This window comes from Phaethon aethereus (assembly GCF_964289735.1).
Source record: "Phaethon aethereus genome assembly, chromosome: 26".
NCBI lineage: Eukaryota > Metazoa > Chordata > Aves > Phaethontiformes > Phaethontidae > Phaethon > Phaethon aethereus.
The window spans coordinates 6,012,310-6,029,954 of NC_138602.1; the positions used below are offsets into that span (position 1 = coordinate 6,012,310).

General features: G+C 50.4%; 1 protein-coding gene across 2 annotated transcripts in view; it reads left to right on the top strand.

Moving 5' to 3' along the window:
* Positions 1-1,074: 1,074 nt before the first annotated feature.
* CELF5 (CUGBP Elav-like family member 5) overlaps positions 1,075-17,645 on the top strand; it is a gene marked incomplete at both ends in the record, with an annotated part of 38,932 nt that continues 22,361 nt past the window's right edge. For both annotated transcript variants that reach the window (XM_082010827.1, XM_082010828.1), the window contains 2 exons: positions 1,075-1,348; positions 8,732-8,814. In XM_082010827.1, coding sequence (XP_081866953.1) covers positions 1,075-1,348; positions 8,732-8,814 — 357 coding nt within the window. The remainder of the gene's footprint in view (positions 1,349-8,731; positions 8,815-17,645) is intronic.

Genomic DNA, 17,645 nt, shown 5'->3' on the forward strand with positions numbered 1-17,645 from the left:
AGAACTGGAGAAGCTGGTGGGAGAACAATTGTCATCCTTGTGTGAGGAGTCAGATCTGACCCTGATAGCAATACTGTCTGCTTCAATGTGAATCCGTGACCAGCTTCTGACCACCTAGCATAGTCTGAAAGGGACACAGCTGGAAACACCTCTGCCAAACCATAGTTAGGAAGCAGCTGAGCTTCTCAAAAGAAAGGGGGCTTTGCCCACAAGGGCCTCGGGCAGAGAGATGTGGTCAGGGTTGTAGACCTGGGCCATGTATTGCTTCCCATCACAGCTAAGCCCCCTTGAGGATGGGTGCTTGCGGCTGTGCTCACTGCTCTCCCTGTTGCAGTTTCTTTACTTTGGGGGAGGGCTGTGGTAAGAAATTATTTAAAGCAGAAAATTTTCTTTCCTCCAGACCCTGGTGCTGAGACACTGAGAAAAAGGGGCCAAACGCTAATTTGTGATATGGATGTGGAAGGGCACAGCCTGCCTTGTCTTTTGTTAGCAGTACAAGAGCAAGCTTTTATTTTGGAAGAAGCTCTGATTCCTAATTTCCTGACAGCTGATGACAATTTGTCCTTCTGAGATACGTATCAGGTCCTACAAATAATACCTCCCACCCCTGCTGAGCACACAGAGCCTGTTCGTGGGTGCTTAGAGCTCTCCCCCGTGCTCTGAGGGTCCCGCTGTTTTTGGGACTTAGGCCCTAAAAATACGCCTCCTCTTGCCTGAGAAAAGCAGGCGTTGTGTCTCCGACCTCAGCCTTCAGGATGCAGTCAAAGCGGCCTTGCCTCCCCGACCACGGCTGCAAGCGCCCTCGTGGCGCTCCTCGCCGAGGGGGCGCTCTCTTGGGCGTCCGCCCCGGCCCTGTGCCGCTCTTTTAGGGCCCCCCCCCGGCCCCGCGCCCCTGTCGTGGGACACCCCGCCCCTCCCTGGCGCCCCGCCTTGGCCCAGCGCCGCCGCCCGCGGGGCTGCAGGGGGCGCTGCGGAGCGGCTCTTTGTGGCGCCGCGGCGGCGCTGGCGGCGGGGCCGTTCCCAGCCGCGCTGCCTCCCCCGTCCGCCCGCCCGCAGCCGCGCCGGGCGCGGGCTATGGCCAGACTCACCGAGGGCGAGGCGAGGAGGCAGCCGCCGCCGCTCCCGACAGCGCCGCAGCCGCCGCGCCGAGCCTCCCCCATGAGCAGCAGCGGCGGCGCGGAGCCCCCCGCGCAGCCCGACAGCATGAAGGACCTAGATGCCATCAAGCTCTTCGTGGGGCAGATCCCGCGCAACCTGGAAGAGAAGGACCTCAAACCGCTCTTCGAGCAGTTCGGCAAGATCTACGAGCTCACCGTGCTCAAGGACCGCTACACCGGCATGCACAAGGGTGAGCTCGGCCCCGCACGGCCCGGCCCGCTCCCCGGGGCGCGCACAAAGGGCGGCGGGTCCCACTGTCCCCCGCCCGCCCTCAGGTCGGTCCACGCATGACCCACCGCGACGTGCTGCCTCTGCCTTCCTGGCGGGGGCTCGCCCCCGGGAAAGAGTCTGCATCCCCGGCGCCTACGGGCGGGGGTCGGCGGCGTGGCCCGGGTGGGGTTCGGCGTCTCCGCGCCGGAGCCCCGCGGAGCCCGGCCGTGCCCGCGCAGCCCCCATGCCCCGGTCCCGGCACCCCGCTGGTAGCCCGGTTCCTGGCGCCGGTGCGTGGGGTGCTGTGACAAAGGCGCCGGTGTGCAGCGTGGGGCGGGCTGAGGCTGCTGCAGGTCGCGGCAGCTAGGGCTGAGGCGGGAGCCCTCGGTGAGCGGCCAGCCGTCCTCCCTCTGGTCTCAGACCTCCTCCCAGGCAGGAGTACGGCACCACCGTTTTAAAATCCATGTAGTAAAGAATGCTGTCCACAAATCTGCTGTTGCCAGTGGCGTTTGGGATAAATGAGGGGCCTGCTTGATGACAGATTGGGATAGATGAGGGGGCTTTCTTCACTTAGTGGATGCTAAAAAGTTTGAGGAGGCTTGTTTAGCTGCACTTACTGTTGTATTTCAAAGCTGTGTTTTGAAAAGCTGTCTCATTCAGGATGTCAGCTCCCTTCTGTGCAGCGATTCTAGCCCACCCCCAGCAGGTGTTTGGGATCTTGTGATGACCACAGAGCCAGCCATGAATGGGAATTCACAAAGCCCGTTTGCAGTAAAATCTGGGAGACCGAGCACAGCAGCATTGTGGCACATGTAGAGCAAGTGTGCAGGGAACCCTACAGCAAGTTATCTTGAAAGCTGTCAGTGCTCAGCCTGGGCCTCTGTGCCCTAAAACGATTTCTTGTGGCGTCCTGTGTTGGTGCGTGCTGGAGGGAGTGTGAGTGGCATTCAGTCCTGATGCCTCTGGTTTCGGATTTAGGAGCAAAGGTAAGAAAAACTGTGGGTGCTGTGGCAACTCAAACTGTCCCAGACTAAACAGAGAGGGAAGGGGACAACAGAAAACAAAGTTTATTTTTAAACAAAAGGCCAAATCTAACCCCAGCAGCAAAGGAAGACACTTCCTCATTGAAGCCTGTGGGAGCTGGACTGGCTTGAATTTAGCTGAAGTATGTGTGGTTGGGATTTCAGAACAAAAGTGCCGTGTGCTTGTGGTCTGTGCGTGCAAAGGACTGAGTCCAAACCTGCTACCATCTGATAGTGAGTTGCCAGGTTTCAAACCCAGTGAGGAGGAGAATGGTCCCGAGGCAAGAGGCAATTACACATTTCATTTCAGTTGACATATTAAATATAGACTGCGTGTTCTGAGGTCAGGTTCCAGGCAGGAGGCAGATTCTAGGGATCTGCCACTTAGATACGGAAATTAGAGGGGGCAGCACTGGTATTAGCCAGATCTGTGTGACATTAACTTGCTACTAAATGCAGGATTCCTGCAGCAAAATAAATATATCCCTTTGGTTTTGACATTTTTGAGTGGATACAGGTGTTGGTCAGGGGTTGTTGGTGCTCTGTTCTGTCCAGAAAAGGCTGTTGAGATGTGTAAGGTTCTTCCAGTAGCTATTGTACAGTCATTTCCACACATCTTCAGTTTCCTCTGGGCCTGCCCCCCCAGCCCTGTTTTGTACAAAGTGAAAGGTTGGGATTCCTTTCCTGGTGGCATGGATTTACATGTAGACCCTCAGCCTGCTTTGGGAATAGGCAATAAGCCTCTCCAAAGAAGTCATTCCTCAACAAAGATATGGGGAGATTTAGAGTGCAGCGAAGAAATTAGACCCATAATCCAGCCAAACCTGACCCTAGCCTTCCCCTCCCATTTTATCAGGTCTGGCTGCATTGGCTTAGGCTCCATGCAAGAAAGTCAACCTGGTGAGGAGCTGCTGTCCCTGTTGGCATCAGCAGTCCTGGAGGGTGCCGGCCCTGACCCAGAAGCTGCAGCGACCTGAAGACCTGTCACAGGAGCTGGCCAGGGCTTCACACACAGAAGTCATAATCTTTCTGGGGCGGTTGTAAGAGCAGATTCGGTTTTCTCTCCCTCTGTTCCCTGATCTGCAGTGAGATCCAACTGACAGGTCACATGCAGCTTCCATCTGCTTTGTCCCTAGATGGGGAGAAGCAGTTGTGTGAGAAGCCAGCCCTGCTGATAAAGCCCAGCAGCTCCTTTTGCAATCCCTTGCCACATGACATGAGCTGAGCCGCTGGCTCTGCCCTCAGGGAGGAAGGAAGGAATGGTAGAAAAGGCCTGCCAGGGGCGGGTGGGTGAGAATTGGGCTGCAGAGTCTGAGAGCCCAAGAGGCCTGTCCTGTACAGGTGCTGAGAACTGATGAATTCACTGGCGGCAGAGGAGGATCTTACAGGCCTGCTAGAAACATGAGCACTGTTATGAAATTTTGTTAGTGACTGACTATTCATGTCTCAGCAACCTAACTACTGGTAGTTGATACTGTTCCAGCCTCCTAATATTATTAATTAGGCAGTTTTTCTATTTATGTTAATCACAGATACATTTGCATGATAATGGCAGTGTTTGTCTTAAAGCTAATATTTTCCTGGGAAGAGCAGGGAGGCATTTGCACAGGCTTTTGGAAGGGGTCAGAGGAGGTTGAGCAAGGAGAATCAAGTGGAAATTTTTGGCCTTGTGTTCCAGGATTCGTCAGAAGGCAGTTCCTCCACGAGTGTCAACTATGCTCTCCTGAACGGGTTTCCTAGCAGTGCCTGTGGTAGGGAAAGTGGAGAGATTCTGGAATGTGGGATACTAGACTGAACTGCAGGGGAACGGCAGGGACAGGAGCAGCCGTCCTGCAGGGCGTGTGGAGAAGCGTACAGTCTGTGGGCAGATGGGTGCCATTTCCAAAGGGCGAGGAGGCAGTAACAGCCTCAGCCTAACATGCCTCACTGGCAGCAGAGTTTTGACTCAGCCTCTGGAGGCTTGTAGATAAGCTCCCCGCTGACTCCGTGCTGCCCCTGCTGAAGTATTTGATGCGATTTCTAATGCTAAGCTGAATCTAGAGACCCCTCTCTTCTGCAAACTGACAGCCTTTTCTTGCTCAAGGCTTTAGACTGCTGATGTCTGGAGTAATGTTTAGGATCTGAAGGGACTGTAAATCCCAGAGTCAATGTGTGGTTTGTAGGGAAGATCAGGCACAGAATTTTTTTTTAATTTCCCCCCCCCCCCCCCCGCAGTCTCTTGCAAGTGGAACTAGGCTGGGTTCTGTTTACAGGGAGCTGGAAACCCTCCTGGAACCTGTTGGAGGTACAGTGGTGTCACCCAACATTAAGGGGACATACAGGTTCTTGTAGGGATGCTTGGCAGAGTGATGATGACACTAAGTCATAGTTACACTTAAAGCTTTATTTCTTAACAGAATTTTATGATTAGTATATCACAAAATTTATGATTAGAATGGCACGAGATTTCTACAAGTAGAATCACTATAGTACAATCTATAAGTAGCATAATACAGAATTTATAATACAACTTAAGATTTCTAAACACCTGGACCCCCTGCAGATCGAGTCAGACCTTAATACATGGTTTGCTGTATCAATATAACAATCATAATCTAGACTCCAAAATCATATAAAAGAAGATGAGTCACTCTGTCTCCTTGGAGGAAGCAGATGGTGGTGGAGGTGTCCCTGGCCACCAGGCATCACAGGTCTCATTGTCCAGCAGCAGCTCCCATCCAAGTTTCCCCATTTAGGACTTGTAATGGCTTATTTTATAGACAGTGCTCTGGGTGCTGTTATGCTGGGATCATCAACACCACCTGGTTGGCCAGATGTCTGGGACCTTCAAGGCTGGCACTTCTTAACACCCTGAGCACTTTGTAACACCACATCCCATATCTCAGCAGGCGTAACTGACTTGGTGTTAGAAGTGCCCAAAGGGGCATAAGCCTGTTGACATGAGTTTGCTGTTAAATAAAGCAGGAAATGTGGAAGTGAAAAAACCTAGTGAGAGTGATGGGCTCCTTTGCGCCTCTGTGGACATCTCACTGTTGAGTGGATCCCTGGGTGACTGTTGGGCTCAACGTTTTAGGAGCCTGAGGAACCCATGAAACACGTGGTAAGCAGGGTCCTGTCACAGCATGGAAACCCTTCCTACCTGAAAAAATGTGGTACTTCTGTAAGCTTCAGGCACCTGAGCGAAGGCAGGAGACAAGGGGAGGCTGTGGAAAATGCGTGGTGCTTCACTTACTTGCTGCATCCTAAGAAGTAGCTGAAGAGTTAGTTTGCAAGAGATAATGTCGCTTCAGGAAGGAAGGTTGTTCCCCCCTGTTTGTTTACACAATTAGGCTTAGAGTATAGTGTTTCTGCAAAAAACCTTTCTGTATTTCTGATCAGGACTTCACAAAAAGAACAGAATTGACTCCTGCATCGTCCCTCCAAAACATCTGTCTGTGGGGGACAGTAACCATATTTCCCAAAGGACGTAGCTGACCTCTTTAGCTCCCTCCTTTCTACAGACAGTACAGCCTCCCAGATTTCTGCCATTTGGGAAGCAAGAATGAGATGAAATGAATGAGGTGAACGTCCTGAAAGCTGAGACATGGAGAGCTCGGGGACGGAGCAGCGGGCAGGGCTGTCCTATGCCCGCAGGGTTGCTTGTCCCAGTCCAGCTCAGACACAGCCTGTTTTTAGAGGCTGCCCAAGTGCTGTTTCATGCTTGAGTGAAGGGAGAGAGCACAAGCTGGCTCTGAGCAAATACCCACATCCTTGGAAAGCAGAGCAGCAGCAAAGATTGCTCCGGGAGTGAAGCAGGAGGTTTGAGTGAGGCATCTTCAGGCTCCATAGCTGCAGGATGCCTCTGTCTCCAGAGGCTGCTACCTCTTGGTACAGATACCCAAGCAGCTAAAAGATGAACAGTATTTTGGGCTGCCTTTGCTGTAGGGAAGAGAAGGACCAGAGGGCTCTAGGGAGGGGATCTGGAGCACTTTTTTGGATTGGTGCTGCTGGATGTAGGTGTTTCTGGGCTTTACGAATCCCTGATCTGGCATGATGACAGTACCTTGCAAAATAACTCTCTAGCCCTGTGTGAGGAGCATCTCTCCTTTATCCACACTAAATGGTGCACCTTTGTCCAATCCTCATTTTATCCTTGTCCTCCTCTGGGCTGAGGTTTTTGAGCCTGCCAGTGTGCATTACCTCAGCTTTGATGTTCCTGAGCACTAGAGCTGGGACTCTGGGACTGGGTTTGAGTGCTTAACTCAGCAGGTAGCTTCATGTAGACTTATGCTTCTCCTATCCTTAGTTTTCTTACGTTTGGCGGCTAATTCTCCTGAGGCAAGGATGGTGTCTTCATTGCATGTGGACATAGTATCAATGCATTGAAGGTCTCGGTGGAATAAATTGCTTATTCCCAATTCCTGACTTTAGAGTTTTGTGTGCTAAACCTGACCCTGATTATCTTAGAATGCACCTTGTGTGACTTGCAAAGTAGCAGGCTGGAGCAGCAGGTAGGATCAGGCAAGCATCTGCGTTTGGGACTTTGCTGACCAGGCATCCAAATCTGTCAGGGAAAAGGTTTGGGCTGTGTGGTTATACAGGTACTTTTGAGGCTTTTCCTGATGCTTGATATCATAGCAGTCTGCAAGGGGAGACCACAAGCAAAGGGGTTATTCTCCTGCATGATAGAGCTAACTGCCCTTGCCATGAGAAGTGAGGGCTACCTGCATGCTTCCTGGCCTCACTGCATTTGTTAAATTATCCAGTGATCCCACGTCTGGTCTTGGTGCAGCATTCTCTGTTCAAAACCGGGGCAATAAGGAACTTTAATTACCCATTAGAGATACCTAATACTTGTGTGCTGTAGCTGTGAGGACAGATGCGATTTGCTTAGCTGGAGCAACTTACTGGAGCTGGGATGAAAGAACAGCATAATCTTTTTGCCATGGGTTGGGATTGTCCTGAATAGCTGGCTTCCACATGGCCCAGAAGTGTTGTGTACCATGGAGTCCCTCTGGGGCAGAGGGGAGAGATACAGACAGCCCCGGTCCCGAATCCACCTGCTTGGGAGTACCCGGAGCCAGGCACAAGAAGGTGGGGGCAAAAGAACAGGCCTGTACCTGGGCCATAACAATGAATCTGCAGCCCCAGCCCAACGATGTAGACGTGGACATTTAGCAACAAGCTGAAGGGACACATTCTACCTTTGCTTAGGATGTGAAATGCTACTGCAAATAGGAGGGGAGTGAGTGGGGGTGTCAGATGCATTCTAGCGTTTGAGTCTATTCTCCGGTACTTTACCCATCCTCATGTGAAACAACGCAAGTGATGGAGCTCCAGACTGGGGAGCTTCCCTGGGGAGATCATTCCACAGTCTAATAAATATCTCTCTGCTAGGAAATGTTTCTTGATAACCAGCCAAGTTTTTCCTTTGCTTAGTTTCATTTGATTATTCTTAGCGTCAGAACACCCAAAGATGATCCCTCTTCTTCCTGGAGGTGCTACGATTCCTCCCTTCTTCCCTTGGCTCCAGTGTTAGGCCAAGATGTTGAGTCAAATCTTGACTAAGAATGTCAGGATCTGGCCTTTTCCCTGTGCTTTTCATCTTGCTTTTTAAGTTGGCCCTTGCAGAATGCGTTATCCTTTGCTGTTCTCTGTATTTCCCTTGCTGTACATTTGTATGTGTCTGTGCACATTGTATGGCACAGAAAGCCAGGCTTCTCCTTCTGTAGCTTTCCATGATTCTGTGAATCCGGATCATGGTGCTTTCATGTGAGCCTAAAATCCCAGCTGCTTTTCCGCTTTCCTTGTTTTTGGTGGGGTTTTTTTTGTATCAATAACCATACTGGTCCTTGCGCGTCCTCTGATTCTTGTGTTTTGGGCCGTTTCTCCTGCAGGCAACGTTAGCTTCCGTTTTGCTCTCCTGTCGTTTCTCACCTTGTTCAACATCTGTTTCAAACATAGTTGATTCCCTGCGACCCTTTTCCATGACTTCAACAGACATTGCATGGGGTCTGCAAGTCCTTTCATGTTGTTTCTTTGTCTTTTTCCCTGGAGTCTTTGACACATCCAAATTATGTAACACTTGCACGTTTAATTAACAAGCCCTGGCTGCCCCGCCCCCCCCCCCCCAAAAAAAAAAAAGAAAAAAAAAGAAAAAAAAAAAAGTTATGTCTTGCAAAAGGGCTGTCCTGGGCACTTCCTCCGTACCTGAGCAGAAATGCTGGGACAGAGGTCTGCTGCAACAGGCCAGCATCTGTGGTTCTTGTACTTCGGTCACCTGCTGTTACCAAAGAGGAATGTTGTGTCCATGTGCATCTGCAATTGCATGTCTAACTTGACACTTGCTGTATCTGCTGCAGGTTGTGCGTTCCTCACATACTGTGCCAGAGACTCTGCCATCAAAGCCCAGACAGCATTGCATGAACAGAAGACTTTGCCAGGGGTAAGTCCTGGTGAATTGTGCCTGCAGCTCATGCCACGGGCAGGCAAATGAGGGATTGTCAGAGGAGGGAATGAGGGTGAGAAGCGTCTTAGGTTAGTTTTCTTGCTGGTGAAAGAGAGGTGTGGTTTGGGGGTTGGAACAGGGGTGTGGGAGCCAAAGCACAGCACTGCTTTTCACAGAGCTGCTGTTCTTTTCTCCACCTTGCCAAGGCTGCCCCACGTAACTCCAGCCAAGCCTATTTCTGTGCTGTGCTTTGGTCTCTGCGGTGTGATGTGGCATCTTCAGCTCTCTGTGCCTGTCACTAGGGAGCTGTGGGCTTTGGGGTGAAGTGCGTGGGCCCAGCCTAGCCAGTGGGCATGCCGGGAAGCTGGCAGCAGACAAGACAAAGGTACCAGACCCTTTTCCTCCAGGTGTGCAGAACTTCCTGGTGCATCCACTCCTAGTCTGCTGTTGCACTGCAACGTGCCTGGACAATTTGTTGGGTAGCTCTGTGCAGGGCCCAAAATGCCTTCTAGTGCAGTGGCTGAGTTGGATCAGTATCTCAGAAGAAAAAAGACGCTTGCCACATCCCGTTGTTTGGAAGAGAAGTGGGTTATATAGATGAGACCAAGACGGCTGAACTAGCTGTGGTCTGTTCTGGGTCCTGCTCACTCGACAGCTGGTGCTGGCCGCAAAGTGCAGTAGGGACTGCAGGAGACCAGGCACCGTGGAACAGGTACCTCCTTGCAGGGAAGTCCTCTGCCTCCCTGGGACCTGCTGGTGGGCTGAAAGGAGTTCTGAATTGTTGCCATTCCCATTTTGGTGCGGTTTGGGAGCTTTGCGCAGTTCCCTTGCTGTGCTGAGGGGGTTGATAAGTACATTGGAAGGATTCACCTGGAGGTGAGTAGGCAGAGGAGTTGGGTACTTATAGGCAGAAGCTCACAGGAGGCCCTGAGTGCTCAAGGCTACAGAATAATTAACGTAAACCGGGGGTCTCTGGAGAAGGTTAGGAATTCTTAACCATAACATTTCCTCTTTAACTCACACAGGTCTAAATAGCTTCCCTTACCTCTCCCAGCTCCCCTCAAGACTTCCACGTGGACACATCCTTTTCCATATTTGTTTACATGTTACCTCCCCTTTTGCATGGGCCTGTGCTGGCATTTGAGGACTGGAAAATGCATGTAACTTAATTACCACTTAAAAGAATCTTTACTGTTTCAGGTTATCTCAGGGCAGGAAGGGGGAAGTGTGCAGATAACCAGGCGCTCAAATAATGTTTGAGTTAATTTTGTGTGAGGGAGAAGGTCAGCCTTTCAGACTAAAGCAACGTACTCTTCTGTGTTGGTCCAGGGTGGAATTGACACAGTCTATAAGAATAAGTTGAAGGATGGAGGAGCAGTTGTGATGAGTCATGGTCCAGTGCTGTCAGACAATGGAGAAGACAGGCATGTCTCTGCCTAGTACCTGTAGAGGGACTCTGAAAGGTGATTCGTGTGAGGCTTGGTAGATTCAAGGCAATCTCGGTTTTGTTGCAGTTCTACATTGGGAATTTGTTGCATGTTTCACTGTGTTCTCTACTGTTTGTTCTCTCAGTGGTTATGGAGCGCAGCATGGAGTAGTATTTAAAGCATCAATTTATCTATGATGTGGTGATCTAGAAGCTTTTTATGTTAAGGGAGGTGTAAGAAACTGCTTGGGAACAGTAAGAAGTCTGTCCTAGCTGAGTACTTTCCAACATGTTTGTCTGGAGACAGTTCATGAGCAGTGTGGTGTAACTAAGCTTCAGGATTAAGATGAAGATGAGCTATTTTCAGGCTGGCAATACTTCATCACATTTAGTTTCTCTTTTGGGAAGTCCCTCAATGACCAAGAAGGCATGATTCTCTCTCTTTGTTCATTTTAGTGGTCATTTAGAGATGGCTACTACCAGAATGGAACAGACCTCCATCCTGATGTGCATAGAGTTAGTCTTGGCGTGGACATGGGCTGCATGACCTGAGGTAGCTTTCAGCCCTGTTTTAGTCTGGTTCTCTTGTGTCTATATAGTACCATCCATGCCTCTGACCCAACTGATCACAGAGAAGACTCTGGAAATGAGTCACAGGCAGGAGTGCTAGGTAACTGATTGTTTCCCTATTTTAGGAACAAGGCTGTGAAATTTTGTCTCTGTACGTTCACATCTAGATCATCTTCTGATGAATTCTGTGTCAGAAAGTCTCTCACCAGAAATATAGTGAGGACCCTAGCATAGGACAGAGAACAGAATGTACTGGACCACGCTGCCGGGATTTCAGTAAATGGGCTGTAGTCTGGTAAACAAGTGTTTTCTTGTTCATTTTACCCATTTACTCTCTCTTTATTGCACATAGCAATTGCAGGAAGAAAGTTTAAGAGTGTATGACATCAGTGTCATCTGAAGGCATGACCAAGCACCAGCATGTTTAGAGACAGGAAAGGGGTCAAACTGGCATAGAAAGGATCTTGTTGGTAACCCTGCACTTGCCATTGTACTGCAGAGCAACCAGAGATGCCACAAGTACCCACGTACCTTCCTGTGTTGGACTCAGTGCAGAGACCAGTGGTTGGTCTCAACAATTCACAAACCTGAATAGACACAAATAGCTTTATTAACCTATAGTGGGGATTTGGTATGGGCAGCGTTATGGAATTCCTTTGATACAGTTTCTGATAGGTCCTTAGGCTGTGATCAGGCATGACTTCTGGGTTCTCTTCCAAGTCTGTCACTCGGTAGGCCTGTGCCCACAAGAGGTATTGGTTAGGCCCTCCAGGTCTGAAGCTGGCGATGTCAGCCCGTCTAAGAATGCTGCCACATTGTTCCTGCAGGACTATACCTGCAATGGAGCTTTCCTGAGGTTTTGTATCTATATTGAGGTTTTCCACATAAGTCAATAGGAATCCCCATGGTCTCTGCTTGCTTTTGTGGCATTTCTGGCAAGTTCTTTTGGGAGATCAAAATTCCTGTTTATTTTTAAATTGAGGGCTGTTGGATGTATGGTAGCTAAATGGAATTTAAACTCAAAAAAAGCTTATTTTTTGACAGTAAGGCTTAGGATCTTTTTCTGAGGGTAGACGGATTTCTGAGGGTAGACTTTTACCCCCTTTTGTAAGGACTAGCGTGCTCAGGGTGTAAAGCAAGATGACTGTCAGCTGTGTATTGTGTTATCTAAAACACCTGTGTTGCCTTCAGAGCTGGTGAATTGCTATCAGTGCGGTCTGGAACTAACAAATGTGTGAACCTTCCTTTGGGGAAGGAAGGATGGAGCTTCCTAGAACAGTGAAGTGCATCGTCGATCAGTTAGCAGAAGTGTCTGATCACCAAGGCTTGCTAAGGAGTTTAAAAGGATGCCAAATGTCTGTGCCCTTGCTGTCAGCTGTGGTAAGCAGGAGGAATGCCCTGCCTTGTGGCTGTGTGGGCAGGGAGCCTGTTTTCACACACTGTGGTGTGGGCCCTCAGATGTGGACCGCAACCTGTGAACCTCAGCACAGCCGAAGGGCTGGCATGTGGCAGGACAGGTTTGCCCGTCACTCTGATCGCTGCGTGTGACAGCACATCACACCTTGCTTGACAGTGGCTCGTGCTGTGCAGCATATAGACAGCGCCAGCATCGTGGCCAGTTCTCTGCCCAGCAGTACCTCCCAGCCAGCCTGACACTTCTGCTCCCTGCCCTTTGCCACGTTTTCTGCGTCCTGCATGTGCAAAGATCCTGTTTTGTGTTCCCCAGTTTTGCGCCCCGAGGACAGGCTGGCGAACTGCACCGTTAAGTCTGACTCTGTCTCAGTAAAGCAGCTTGACGGGCTCCAAAGACTTGACAGAGATGGAGACAGATCTGCCTGAGGAACAAAGTAGAAACCAGCTGCCCTTGTGGCCTGATTCCACAGGGCTTGGGGCAAGAAGACACATAACCCATGGAGGCCGAACAGAGGCAAAAATCTTTGGATCTGAAAAGTATAGGGAGGGAGTCAGGCCCTTATGCTTCTTCCTAAATCTAGCGTCCTCTCCAGCTGCCAGCCAACCTAGCAGTGCAGTGTTCCACCTTCTCCCCACTCCCTGGCACACACCTCCCTGGCTCAGGGAAACGATACTATATCTCAATAACCCATGCCTTTGATTCGTGATTGTGCCTTCACTCTGCTGAGTTCTGAAAGGAATTGGAGAGGTTATTAATGACATGCAGTGATCACACACCATGTTAAAGCCTCTTGCTAAGTGAAATTTGAGGGAAAAGCAGCCAGCTTTTCAATATTTCGCAGAAACACTTTATGTCTCTTTTCATTTGCAGCCAGACGGTTGCAAATTACATAAAATTGCTCCTGAAGAAGACGAGGAAGAAGAATAGAGGGAGGAAGTGGAGGGGGGGAGGTTTAAAAAAGTAATTCTTCTGGCAAGGTACAGTTACAGTTTTATTTCTATGCAGAACAAAGAAGGGCTTGCTGAAAGGTAGGCAAGTAAGTGGCAGAAATTGGTATTGATCCAAGCTGGGAATATGGGCAGTTTAAGAGCAGTGATGAGGGTACTGAAATGTGGCTACATCAGGGGGAGAACTCATGGATGCAGTGAGGGCATGGGAACGCAGGGACACGGGAATGGAAAATTACAGACAGCAGCAGCATTAGAGCAAAGAGAGACTCTGGGAACATACTAGAGGTTGAGATGCAGCAACACTAACTTAGATGGTTGGGCACAAGGATTAATGCAGAGACCCAGCAGAGCTTGAGCAGAGGGCATTCCTGTGGGCAGGCTGTCTCCTGTGCTGCCAGAAGCAAGGGCTCACCATGGGTCATCTGTCAGGATCCACAGCCCGTGATGATATAAGGGAACACAAGTGACTGGAGGGGTTTTGGTAGAGACGTCAAAGCATCTTATTCTCCCCTCTTTTCTGTACAAGTGCTGGTGTGAAGCCAGCCTGGACCAGTATTTCTGAAAGTTTCTTCATGTGAACACTACAGGATATTGCAGCTGGCAAAGCTGGCAGACGTGGTGAGGAGTGGAGTAGGGAGCCTGAATGTTTGCCTGGGAGCTGAAGCTGGAGTACAGCTGTTAATGTTTGAGGTGGCCTCTGCAGTTTGAATCTTTGGGCAGGGCAGCATGGAGACATTTTTCCTGTGTCCATCCTGCAGGTTTGTTGGACAATATCAGCAAACTCTTGAGCGCCATGCAACATTATCAGTAGGTAGCAATACAGAGAGCATGCCAAGGCTGTTTCACTGAAATGGCAGCACCAGCTACTGGGCTAAAGCAGCCCCTGGGCAAGGAGCAACAGAAGTGCCTGTTCACTCCAAGAGAGAATTGCAAATGCATACGCTGGTGGGGGTTTGGCATAAGGGTCTGAGAACTAGCAATGAGGCAAGGCAGCAGCCCGATGAAGTACGTACCCTGAAGAGGCAGGGGCAGAGCAAGCTGCCAAGGCAAACAGTGGCTCCTGCTGCCTGTGGAATGGGAAGGATAATGAAATTAAAGATCAGCACCTATTCCCACATGCTGACTAAGCGCACACACGCAGGCCCTGTCCTGTGCACAAGGGGCCTCCCCTGCTCCCTAGAAATTGCTGCCCTGTGCACAGCCGGGCACTTGCATCTCCTTGTAGCACAGAGCTTAGCCTTTTGTCCCCCAGAGCCGGCGTGTTTCCTGGTGAGCTCACCTGCGCTCATGAACACACACGTGCGCCTGCGCATCAACCCACACAGACCTTCGTCTTTGCAAAGGCACCCACACTGCTGAGCGTGACTCTGCATTCCCATCTCCCCAGGGTCATTTGGTATGTGTGCATGCACACAAGTGTTTGTGAATATGGATATAGAATAACAGAATAATTTCTGTTGGAAGAAACCTCTGGGGCCTCTGGTGAAACCCCGCTCAAAGCAGGGTTTTCTACATCAGATCGCGGAGGACCTTCTCTATCTGAGTTTCGAATATCTCCAAGGAGATCCCACGATCGCTCTGGGCCTCTCCTCCAGCCTGTGAGGATACCCGAAGTGAAATAATTTATCTCATATCAGCCATAGCGTTTGTTGTTCAGTCCAGAGAAGGGATGGCTCAGGGGGTTCTTACAGTAGCACCGGGACTTGGGCTCGTTTTCGGTGGGTTTTACCATGGGTATGTTGCTATTGCAGGAGGTTTTGCATTGCTTGGACTGTTAACGGTTGCCACGGGAACGGGTCTGTGTGCAGCAGCTGGAGCGTCGGGTCCCTGCTGCCGCCTGCTTTGCCCTGTCCACAGCCACCAAAGCCTGTTAAGTTAGCAGAAACCTCTTTCCCCAGCCACCATAATTAACCTACCATGGCGGGGAAGAGGTGGGGACATGGCTGCATTGAGGAACTGCCAATATCCCCAGCTGTCAGGCAGAGACCGACCGTGGCGTGGGAACCTTCCGGCAGATCTACGAGAGGCCTGTGCAACTCTCTGCAGTCCTGGCTGTGTCTGTCAGCTCAGGCTTCCTGTGCCCCTTGCTCTGCCCTTTGCCAGTTTGCTGAGGTCCTTGGAGGCTCCCACTTGTGCACAGGGAAGCACCTGAGCATATTCACTGGACCAGGTGTCCCGTGAAGCAGGGTCAGTGGTGCACCAGTGAGCACAGGCAAAGATGGGTCTTGGATGTCTTCTCCAAACAGCCTGACAGAAAGATCAAAGCCAGGTGAGTGTGGCAGTGCTCCCAGCTTTCCTGTGTGCAGCTTCCTTGCACTCGCTCAGAGTAGCCTGGTGACCCAGCTCATAGCATCTTATTCCTGCTTTCTGTAGGCTGCTAAGCGCTTTCTACCTTACTTTGAGCTGGGGGTGGCTCCTGTGATTAGGGCCTCCTTGGCAAGCCATGGATGGCAAGACCCTGTCTCTTCTGAAGCAAGATGTTGCAGCTCACGCAGGGCTGTGGGCCTGAGCACCAAGCTGTGCCTGACTCCTCAGGCCCATGGCTTTCTGGTGGTCTTGATGAACTTGCTAGAGGAGCTTTTGGAGTTTTCAGTTCCTTCAGCCCTGTCTTGCAAGAGTGGGGAGGAGCAGGAGGAAGTTTGGGGCCAAATCCTACTCCTTGTACTGCTGAAAAGCCTCCTTGAAACCAGAAGGGTACTCTCCTGAATTTGTCCCAGGATTTTTCTTCCTGTTGCCTCTGGGGGAAACTTTTTGTCCTAGCACCTATAGAAAAGGATTTGAGAAAGCTGGCACTTTCCTCTTCTCACCTAAAAGCTCCTTGGACTTTCAGTGGCACTAATCACAAGTGACAAGAAGAGATCAGGGCAACAGGGAAGATCACCTAATGTCCTCCTTGATGCAGTGCCCTGCAGTGCACTGAAACATCAAGGAAGGAGCCCCATGAGGACAGACTGACCATGGAGTCCTGAGACACCACACTTAAATATGTCTGCCAGCCACATACGTGATAGGGGCTGTAATTGTTATGTTGGGCTGGCCTCCCTGCTGGTTGTCTGATGTTAATACCCAGTAATGGTGCTGTCACCACAGAGGTAACCAGGGAGAGCCAAAGGCTTTCTGAATCATGGCAATAAGTTGCCTGCCTTCCTCCCAGAGCAGCACTATCTACAGTGGGGACAAGGGTGTCTGACTGTGTTAAGGGAGAAGGAACACAGTGCAGCAGAGAATCCAAGAGGCAAAGCAGCCTGTCCGTGTGTGTTGTGGCCTGCACGCTGCTTGGATGTCTGCTTGCCAATTCCTGCATGCACTCAGCTTCGATGGGGAATGGGTGATAACTTCTCTGCCCTGCCTGATTTGCCCTCTGTGCTGGGGGTATGGAAAATACCTCCCAAAGAAACTTGTGAGAAGAGTTGGAGTTTACGAGTCCTCTTCTTGGTGGCACAAAGCAGTTGGGTGAAGTCCTCCAACAACCTTCCTTGCTCATGCTAAAAGAGGTGGCCTTAGCCATGCAGGCAGGAGCTGTGTGGTTTGGACTCTGGACTTTGCATCCTGCTTCTGCTGCAGAATTCCTGCATGACCTTCATTGTCACATGCCTTGATTCTTCTACCTAGAACACAGTACTCATAATTATACTTGTCCCCTTCATAATGTGAGTGGATGGGGTGCATTCATAAGCAGCCTTTACAGCTGTGCTGGAATGGTGCTTGGTGCTAATGTTGCTCATGTTCCTGTGTGAGACAATTCCCCTTTGTCAAGGAAGGATAGTCCTTCTGGGTAGGACCGAGGTACACTGAGATGTCAGTGGAAAGATGCAAGCAGGAGCCTTGAGCACTGAAACTGGCACCAATCCATCACTGCTTGCATTCCTGACCAGAAACAGAATCCAAATGAGCAAGTCGGCGTTCAGGTTTCTGTGCTCTGCACAGCTAGAAGTGGTTGTGATCGTTTAGACAGGCCATTTTTAACTGGCCAGAAGAGGACTAGCCCACAATTTGCAAAGCCTAAGAGCCCAGGACCTAATTCTGCCAATGGCCTTGGATGCCTTTTGGTTCCTGATGTCCCAGGGGAGCCAGCCTGCTTTGTGTGTTTCATGCTCTCTGCCTCTGACCCATTTAACACGATCAGGTTCCCCTACATTGCACCCGAGGGGCTATTTTACATCACTTATTCCTAATTAATAGAGAGGCTTGCCCTGCTGTCCCAGGGGGCTTTCTCCCTCTATCTGCTTGTGCAGTTTGAAAGCTGAGGAAGCGAGAACGAGGGATCAGTGCTCCTCCTTGGAGAACATGGCTACCAGACTGCTGAGATGACAGCTCATGCTGGGCATTGGTGTAAATTTGGGGAGCTAGTTCACCTCCAGAAGGGTTTTTTGGGGGGCCTGGTGAGAGAAATGGTGTATTTTAGCCTTGGTGAAACCAATAGCAGAGCTTCCTGTGACTTCAGCAGGGCCGAGAATTTTCCTTAGAT